General features: G+C 57.7%; 1 protein-coding gene across 1 annotated transcript in view; it reads left to right on the plus strand.

The window, feature by feature from the left end:
- The window catches only part of ADAMTS3 (ADAM metallopeptidase with thrombospondin type 1 motif 3), a 56651-nt gene extending 49950 nt beyond the window's left edge, over positions 1-6701 (plus strand). Inside the window, exons 16-22 of the mRNA XM_059843520.1 lie at positions 1313-1393; positions 2107-2270; positions 2383-2548; positions 2961-3093; positions 3461-3668; positions 3763-3880; positions 5355-6701. Coding sequence (XP_059699503.1) covers positions 1313-1393; positions 2107-2270; positions 2383-2548; positions 2961-3093; positions 3461-3668; positions 3763-3880; positions 5355-5878 — 1394 coding nt within the window. The 3' untranslated portion in view covers positions 5879-6701. The remainder of the gene's footprint in view (positions 1-1312; positions 1394-2106; positions 2271-2382; positions 2549-2960; positions 3094-3460; positions 3669-3762; positions 3881-5354) is intronic.
- The last annotated feature ends 3170 nt before the right edge of the window (positions 6702-9871 follow it).

Here is a 9871-nt window from a genome sequence, read left to right on the forward strand (position 1 = left end):
CTGATAGATTTTCCCTAGCCTGGGTAACCTGGTCATTAAGGAGGCTGATAGACCTCTTCCTACAGGGAAACATGTAAGCAAGAGGTGCTTAAACAGGATTGGAGGTTCTAGAAAACAGTTTCTGCAAGTACCCAACTTAAAATCCTGCCCGGATTATCTGACTTCCATGGACTGGTCATCTTGCCCAGATGTGTCCAAATCTGCTGTAGATACATTTGTCTCTGATGTAATTTATATCTTTTCCTTGTAAAGAGCATCTGGGTGGCACCCAGTTAATGGAATGACCAGACTCAGCTCTCAGGACACTAATTCCAGGTGTTCTGTCTAAGGGAAGACCAGAGGAGCCTTTCCCTTACCCAGAGGAGCTCACAGTATTTCCCCTTCTGGGACAAAGGAGCCTCAAAACATTCTGGGAAAGTGCAGGGCTTGTAGGGAGAGGGGCAGCCCTGGGAATGGCAGTTCCTGTCTTGCTGTAAACACAGACATTGCCAAACAAGGCAAAATCTTGATGTTCCCTGTGCTCTAAAGGCAAAGGAAAAGATTGGAAGTGCTGTTGGGCACAGGTACTGCTCAGCCAGGACTGTGATCTTCCCTATTCCCAGCTCTTCTGTTCCTTCACTTGGATTTTCTCAGGAGCTGTGTATGTCAAGGACAGACTGCCACTACACCCAGCAGTCCCAGAATCCAGTGATTTTGCTTAATTAAATCTGCAGTTGTTAAAAAGAAAGTAACAGGAATATGAAAATGCCATGCACTTGGAGAACTTAGGGGGCTCTTGATTAAATTTGATATGTGACCCATCCCTGGAAGGGATTCTAGTCTTCCTAATGGCAGTGCTTCCTTAATTTTACACAAATTACCTGTGATTTGCTCTGCTAAATAATTGAAATTGAAACTAAGAACATTTTCCTTTGGGAACAGCTTTTGACTTTCACTGCAGACGTGTCCATCTGAAAGGGCAGTCATGGGTTCCAGTCCAACAGCCTGGCTGAGGACTGCTTTGGGAAAGTAGTGAGAAAGGCTTGTGCTTGTGCTGAGGAGCACAGGAAACATCTCTGTGCCTGAACTGGTGATAGATCCTGCTTGGAGCAGCACTATTAAACTGATCCCAGGTGGGAAGTGGCAAATCCATCTGTAACTGGGCCTCTCCCACCCGTTACAAACCCATTGGCTCCATGCCTCCCAGCCCTGCTCATCCATGGCTGCCAGATGCCCTCTCCTGCAAGCAGGGCGTGCCCTGTGCCCCTGACCATTTCTCTGTTCCTTTCTCTTTCCCTCCCTGCTGCCTCCACTGACCCTGCACCTGCCAAAGGGTACCTTAAGATGTTTGATATCCCTCCCGGGGCTCGACATGTGTTTATCCAAGAAGATGAGGCCTCTCCTCACTTTCTGGGTAAGTGTTCTTCTGCTCAAGTTTGAGAAGAAACATGGGGGACTCATGCCAGAGAACCTGAGGGATGAGAGAATCCAGTGAAGGGGTTGGGTAAATGTGGGCTTTCCAAATTCCATGGTCTGGGCTGAGTCCTCCTGTCCTACAGCTCAGCAAACAAACATCTGCTCATTTGAATTCTCCAGAATGGTAAAGTGACCCCCCTTTGCATGTGTGCTAACCAAGGATTGTGATGACTCACATCCAAGTGGGAACTGTCAGGGTGAATCTAATTCAGTATCTTTTAATTATTCCTGTTGTGCATTGCAAAAAGCTGTACAGAAGAACAATGGCTCTGGGAACTTAATGATCTTTAAGGTCCTTTGCAATCCAAAGCATTCTGTGATGCCAGCTCTTAATGAATTGGCTTCTAACTGAAGCATCATCATCATCATCATCATCATAGTCCCTGCTGTACCTGACTGTTGAGGTGTGCTGTGGAAGCCCAAACCCTGGCAGTTCCACAGGGCTCCTATTCCTCAGCTCTTCACTTACAGATTTTAGCACCACCTAGAGATTTTAGCATCTGGGACACGCTAACCTGTGTGCACCGGGCAAAGTAAAATGTGATGAAAATCTGTTGTTTTCATAATCTGATGGAAATCCCCCTCCCCGTGCCACCCCGATTGCTGCCAGTGCGGGGGAGGCACGACAGGCTCTGCTCTCACTCCTCCCAGCAATCAAGAACCAGGCTACAGGACACTATATCCTGAATGGCAAAGGGGAGGAGGCCAGGTCCCGATCCTTCATCGATCTGGGCGTGCAGTGGGAGTACAGCATCGAGGACAACACGGAGACGCTGCACACGGACGGGCCCCTGCACGATGCCGTGGTGGTGCTGGTGGGTGACGCGCTGAGCTCGGCCTTAGGGACCATCCCAGAGCCAGACCTCGGTGTCTGTGCTTAGCAGAGGAGTCGGTACCAGTGCTGGGTTTGTGTTTGCTTATTCCCAGATCATTCCTCGGGAGAACGACACCCGATCCAGCCTGACCTACAGATACATCATCCACGAGGATTCGGTGCCCACCATCCACAGCAACAACGTGCTGCGGGAGGACACGGACACCTTCGAGTGGGCCTTGAAGAGCTGGTCCCAGTGCTCCAAACCCTGCGGGGGAGGTGAGCACCTGTGACAAGGGACAAATTGCCAAAAAAGGCAGGGGGAAGGAATGAGTTAGATTCTTGGCTTCCCCTTTTTTCAACAGCGGTTTGTTATTTTAGGGCTCAGGCTTAAAATACCTGAAGCGCAGGATTGTTCTCAGGTGTCACACTTGCAGCCTAGGAAGAAAAAGGTTTCTTCTGGTGTTTACATTCAGACCCCAAAGCTACTTTGGATGCCCAAACTCAGGCATTGGTGCTCCTGAGCATTCCCTGTACTTGTGGTCTATCCATGGCTCTTAAGCAGATAATGGGGAATGCAAATTCCAAAACACCTGTCCTGTAAACCCATTTACTGGGCCAGAAAACCCTGTTTAAGCCAAACATTCCAACAAGGACCTGATTCTTGTGATTCCTCTGACGTGTTTCCCAGGGTTCCAGTACACCAAGTACGGGTGCCGCAGGAAGAGCGACAACAAGATGGTTCATCGCAGCTTCTGCGAAGGCAGCAAAAAGCCAAAGCCCATCCGCAGGATGTGCAACCTGCAGGAGTGCACAGAGCCCCTGTGAGTGCAGCTGGGCACGGAGAGCAGGCATTGCTCCTTCAGGGACAGGGTAGCCCCAGCCAGACTGGGTGGGATGAATTTGAGGGCATGCTGACAGCTTGCCAGCCTGCAGTTCCTGAATGTGGAGGGGAGTTTCTACCTATGTAAGCATGGATACTGATCTGACTGGGTGGTTGTAGTGTATATATATGTATATAAAATCATGGAATAGATTGGGTTGGGAGGTGCCTTAAAGCTCATCTCTTTCCAGCCCCCTGCCATGGGAAGGGAGTTTTTCCACTAGATGAGCTGGCTCCAGGGATGAGGCAGGCACAGCAGGATGAAAAGGTTAACAGTTGACAGTGTCTGACTCCATTTCCCTTCGCAGCTGGGCAGCGGATGAGTGGGAGCACTGCACCAAGACGTGTGGGAATTCTGGCTACCAGCTCCGCACGGTGCGCTGCATCCAGCCCCTCGCGGACGGCACCAACCGCTCGGTCCAGGCCAAGTTCTGCAGCGGGGATCGCCCCGAGAGCCGGCGCTCCTGCAACCGGGCGCCCTGCCCCGCGCCCTGGAAAGCCGGGCCCTGGTCCCAGGTGAGCAGCGGCCGTGGGGGCAGCACCAGCCTGTCCCAGAAGGCATGGCTGGCGCGTGGGAATTGCCCTGAGCTGTGCCCTCTGTGTCCGACAGTGCTCGGTGACGTGCGGGGAGGGGACGGAGAGCCGGCAGGTGCTGTGCCGCGCCGGGGACCGCTGCGACGGGGAGCGGCCGGAATCCGTGAGGCCTTGCAAACTCGCTGCCTGTGAAGGTAAGAGAAGGCTGCGATGGCTGCAGTGGGGGGCGTGATTCCTCCCTGGCAGAGGGGTCACACACAGAGAGCAGCTTTTCTGCCGTGCTCGGTACAGCAGCCTCAGGATGTCACAGTTCCCCACGCCGGGGTCTGTCCTGTACATGTGCTCACGCAGGGTTTAACCACATTGGCCCAAGTCGTGTTGGCACAGACTGGGGCCAGAGGTGAAGGTCAATTTGAAACAAACCCTGCTTGACCTCTAAATCCCAGGTAAGTTCTGCAAGCTGCCAAGTGAGGGAATAAAAATACATAAATGTGGAACCAAGAGCATTAATCAGCTTCCTAGGAATACATTGCAATTACATTGTATTGATAGAATTTGTAACAGGTTTTGAAGCTTTTTATGACAACAGTGCATTTCTTCCTTTGGATTATTCACTCTGTAGGATTTGGGGTATATTGGGGTTTTAACTCCCTCGTGGCGGCCCTGACACTGCTCAGGAGCTGGCAGGAAAAGCAGTCAACCTGCTGGAAGTAGAGAAGCAGAACCCCAAACCTCCACGCTGTGGGTGGAGTCATGGAATCTAAACCAGCACAAATGGATGCTCCAAAATGAACCATGAGAGGACAGGACCCAATGAGGGTCACTGGCACTGTGGTGAGGCAAAAGGAACTGTGCCTCTAGCCCAGAATTCCACTCTGAGGCTGGGATAGCCTCGCAGTGCCTCGTGGAGCGTTCCCATGCAGAGCTGCTGCTTTTACACCAGCTGTGTCAGGAACCAGCAAGGGTTCTGAGAAAGCTCAGCAGGATCAGGACAAGGACATGTCTATATTTTGTAGAATTTGCTATTTATAACCCTCATCCCCCAGCCCCAGGGGTGACCTGTGGGGTATTTTACTGAGTTCCTTGGAATTGAGCTGATTCTCACCCACTCTGAGCTCAGGCTCCAGTTGATGTTCTAAAGCAGGAGAAGGTGGTGGCTGGATGTGCTTCCAGTCCACAGTGAGGCAGCCCCTGTGCCCAGGTGAGGACATCTTTCCCTGCAGAAAGCTGATTTTGCCTCAAAGCTTCCGGAAGAGCCTCTGGAAGTTCTTTTTTCTGGGGAAAAGGATGCAATCCCTGCCTTCAAGGCACCTCAGGTGTGACCCACTGTTACAGCTTTCGTCAGTTCTACAGTTCCATTTGGTTCCTGAAAAGCACCAAACTTAATCTGAACAAAACTTCATCTTACTCTAACTTTTGATCTTAAGGCATCTCCGAGGGTTATTGCTTGGGATTTAATTTCTGGGAGGGAAGTCTGCCTTGGCTTTAATGCTGCTGATGGATGATGTCCTCTCAGGCTGGAAGGGAAGGCATTTGGGGTGGGTAGAACACAGCCAGTGTGCAGGCGAGCTCTGGGAGGTTGGCCCTGGGAATTGCTGTCTGTGCCTCTCTCAAAACGCCCAAGTGCCCATCAGTGGGGTTCCCATCCCCGGGACGTGTGTTTTACAGATGAGCCCTGCCTGGGAGACAAGTCCATCTTCTGCCAGATGGAAGTGCTGGCCCGATACTGCTCCATCCCTGGCTACCACAAGCTGTGCTGCGAGTCGTGCAGCCGGCGGAGCAGCAGCTTCCCACCGCCCGGCGGGGCTGGCGCCGAGGGGGACGCAGCGCTGGATGCGGGCGGCCTGCCCAGGGCTCCGACGGCGCCCACGCCTGCGGTGCCCGCCGGGAGCAGCTCTCCGAGCCGGCTGCCTTCGGAAGCGCAGCAGGCCCAGCGGCGCGGCCCGCCGTCCAGCCCCGAGCCCCGAGGCGCCAGCGTTCCGCACTGGAGAGCTCCCGCGGCCGGCAAGGCTTCAGGGCTGCTGGCTTCCCTGCGCCAGGCCCCTGCCAACAGCAGCAGCCTCAGCTCGGGTAGCGCCCCGGCCCTGCCCCTGGTGCCAGCGGGGGCCCCTGCGCCAGCCAGGACCTCCGGGAAGGGCGAGGGGCGCACAGGGAAGCGATGGCCTCCGAGGGCCGCCCCTGTGGAACGATGAGCGGGAAGGCCTGTGCAGGACAGCCGTGGAGAGGGGCTGCTTGGCACTCTGTGACTCCCTGACCTCTGGACGCTGCGTGCCCCGGGCAGGGCACTGCGGGGCACGGGTCGTCCCCTGTAAATACAAAGGACAAGAAGTGCTGGTTCACTTTCTGGTGCTCCCGGCCTCCTCCCACCCCTCCTTCCCTGGCCGGCTGGGACACGCAGAGGAAATTCTAAAGGAACCTTCCTGGCAGTGAGAGGGAGTCGCTGAGGGCTCCATCCAGCTCTGGGCCCAAAAGCTAGCCCTAACCTCAGCAGCCCTGTGCTTCTGGGCTCTGAACACCCCCATGGTAGGAAATGCCCCACTGCAGCCAGGACCAGGCATGGACACTCGGTGAAACACTTGCCACAGACCGAATGAACCCTCAGGACTCGTGTCTCCCTGGAAACAGATGTTGTTGCACGAGCACCGCTGCAGCTGTTGGCTAAATGCAGGAAAGCAGCATTATTGTGAGCGTTCTGTGCTGTCCCACAACTCTTTTCCTGTATTTTTCCAGTGCCAGGTGCCGGCCAGCAAGTTCTGCCCTATGAGCATTCCAAGGGCTGGTGTTTAAAGCAGTTTCAAGGTGGATTTCAAGGTGTGAGAGATATTTATATTTCCAGCATGGATCAGCTCCAGACCTCCCTGCCCACGGCGCATCTGACTGCAATAAATAATTTATGTCCACCCCCACCTTGTCCCAGCCCAGCCGGCCACGCTGTCCCCGGCACGGCGCTGTAAAGTACTTGTGTATAGGAGTGAGAACTGCAGATATTTATTAAAAGTGGGTTTCTTGACAGTAGTTTGTGTACTAAATATTTACACTGAGGGCAGGCGACTCTTCCTTTTGCCAAGATCAAATCAGGAGATGGAATTAGATGCTGTGTCATATGGATATTGAAGCTGCTCCACTGCTGATCTTATTCTTTAAAAAAGGTTTTTTATCACAGGTCTCTCTTGTCTCTCAGTGGCCATCGGGGTTTCATGTGCAATTGCTGCTCCCCTGTAAGAAGTGCCCAGGATGGAGCCATTTAAAGCTGTGAGGGGATCTGGCCCCAAAGATCCAATTCTGGCAACATCCTGGGGCCCTGTGGGTCCCTGGGGGAAATAAGGGTGGCACTGGCCAGCAGCAGAGGCTTCAGGCGTGACAATAAAACAAACCTGGGACATCCCGAGGCTTTCCCTGCCTTCACTCATGTGGCAGCGTTTGGTTTTGGCATTTCTGTTTCCTCTTTTTTTAGCCATTTCCATCCCAGGCAGGACCTTCCCCGACTGGAAATAAAGATTAAATATTTTAACGGGATTTTGAAAAACAGAAGTTTTGCCATTGGAGAGTGTGATATGTGGGGAAATTGAGGGAGAGGAAGGAGGGGATCAGATCTCACTTGGCAGCTGTCAGATGAGCTGCACCTTATTGGTGGCAGGGAAAAAGCCGCTGTTTGAAACTCCCTAAGTTCCAATGGCACGAAGGGCAGGAACTGCTGAAGGCAGAGCTGGGACCGGCCCGTGCTTGGACCCCCGTCAGTGGCACCTCCTAGGCCAGGTGCGCTCGTGGGGCCGCCCGAGGACGGGCACAGGGAGGGACAGACCGGCGGCCGCTCTGGCTTCCGGGACACCGGGGGCACGCGGAAAACACCGCTGCCGCCGTTCTCGGGGGCCCCGCAGAGCCCCGGCAGGGCCCCGGCTCCCCGCCTGCGGGCCGGTTCCGTGCCCGGATCCCCGGCGGTGCCGGCCCCCGCTCACGCACCGCGCTCCGTGTCCGCCAGAGGGCGCCCTGCCGGGTCCCGGCCCCGCACGGCGGCTCCGGGCCCGCACCGGGGAACGGCCGCGATCCCGCAGGCGGCAGCGCCCTCCCGCTGCCATCCCGGGCCCGATCCCGCTTCGATCTCCGACGGGGGAGAGGCAACACAGCCGGGAACTCCCGGCAGGACCCGAACGCCCCATCCCGGCTCCGGCTGTGGGCTCCATCGCCCGCTTTCGGTTATCCTCGTCCCTGCATCGTAGCAGGAGGGAGCATCGAGTCCAGGCTGGGCTTTGCCCAGTCCTCACCCCTGTCTCAATCCGGCCGAGACGCGCAGCAGTCCCGCCGGGGCAGGGGCAGCACCGCCCCGCGAGCGGGCAGCGGCAGGACTCGGTCTCACAGCCCCGTCCCCAGTGGCGGCCCCCGCCGCAGCGCTCCGGGCTCCCCGCCACACGCGGCTGGGGCTCACACAGCGCCGAGCGAGGGTCCCGGGACAGCGGCACGGGGGGCCGCGGTGGCACGGAGGGGCGGTGCCACGGAGTGCGGGACGGGGCCACGGAGCGCGGGCACGAGGGCGCTGCGGCGGAGCCGCTACGGCGACCAGGGTGGGGGGCAGAGAGCCGCAAGAGTGAGCCGGGAGGTCCGGGCAGTGCCGCCTCTCCCCCGTCGGGAGGATCGAAGCGACACCGGGCCCGGGACCGGTATCGGGCCCGGGACGGCCGCGGGCGGGCGCTGCCGGGGTGCGGGCCCGGAGCCGCCGTGCGGGGCCGGGACCCGGCAGGGCGCCCTCTGGCGGACACGGAGCGCGGAGCGAGCGCGGCGCCCCCGCGTGGCTGCGAGACAGCGCTGCGGGGGCGGGGCCACAGATGGGCGGGGTTACGGAGCGCGTGCCACGGGGGCGGGGCTGGCACAGGTGTGAGGGGCGGGGCCACAGGGCACGTGCGCAGCTCGGGACGGCAGAGCGCGTGCGCAGCTCGAGACAGCGAAGCGCGTGCGCAGCCCGAGACATCAGAGCGCTGTGCGCAGCTCGGGACGGCAGAGCGCGTGCGCCCCTCGGGACAGTAGGGCGCGTGCGCAGCTCGGGACAGCGAAGCGCGTGCGCAGCCCGAGACATCAGAGCGCGTGCGTAGCTCGCGGCCGCCACAGGTGTGAGCAGGGGCGAGGCCACGGCGCGCGGGGCGGGGCCGAGGTCATTTAAAACCCCGGAAACCGCCTCAGGGCGCCATTTTCTCCCCAGCGCCGGGAGGGGTCGGATGTGGCTGGTGCGGGCTCCCCAGGCGGGGCCCAGGTGAGGTTCTCTCTTTCCCTCTTTTCTCCTCCTCTTCCTACCCCTTAGCCCTCTTCTCCCCTCCTCTCCCTGCCCCTCTGTGCCCCTCTAATCTCCACTCCTCCTTTCATTCTTTGTCCTCTCTTCTTTCTGCTTTCCTTTCTCTCCTCTCCCCTCCGCTCCTTTCATTTCCTTTATGCTTTCCTTTCCTTCCTCCTTTTGCCCTTCCTCCCCTTTCTCCGCTTTCTTCCCTTTCCCTTTCGTTTCCTCCCCTTTCCTTTCCTCCCCTTTTCTTTCCTCCCCTTTCCTCCCCTCCCCTTTCCTCCCTTTCCTTTCCTCCCCTTTCCTTTCCTCCCCTTTCCTTTCCTCCCTTTCCTTTCCTTTTCCTTTCGTTTTAGTTCGTTTTCCTTTCCCCTGTCCCGCCCTGTCACCGTTCCTTATCTCCCTGTCTCCCCAATCTGTCCTATCTGTCCTTTATCCCCCATCTCTCTCCCTTATCCCCCTGTCTCTGTCTCTGTCTCTATCTCTCTCTCTCTCCTCTCTCTCGCCTGTCTCTGTCTGTGTCCCCGCAGCCGCGGGGTTCGGGGTGCCGGATAATAAAGCCCCGAGGGCCGGAGCCGGCACCCCTGTTTTGGTTCAAAAGGGTCGGGGCCCGCTCTGCGGGTCCCCCCTTGCAGATGCCAACACCGCCCCACACCGCCCGCCTTGGGCCGTCCCTGCATCACACCGGGGTCAGGGCGGGCCCTCCTCAGGAGGGGTCCCGGGCCGGGGGGTTAGCGAGGGGTGGGGGGTCCCGCACGGGCCCCCTCGTTAGGAGGGGGTCTGGGGGGAGGGGGTTCAGGAAGGGCCCCCTCGTTAGGAGGGGGCCCTGGGGGGATGGGTAGGGCCCCCTCCGGAGGAGGGGGTCCCGGGAGGGGCGGGGGGCGGGCCCCCTCCGGAGGAGGGGGTCCGGGTGTGGGAGGGG

The sequence above is a fragment of the Haemorhous mexicanus genome, chromosome 4 (genome assembly GCF_027477595.1).
Source record: "Haemorhous mexicanus isolate bHaeMex1 chromosome 4, bHaeMex1.pri, whole genome shotgun sequence".
Lineage (NCBI taxonomy): Eukaryota > Metazoa > Chordata > Aves > Passeriformes > Fringillidae > Haemorhous > Haemorhous mexicanus.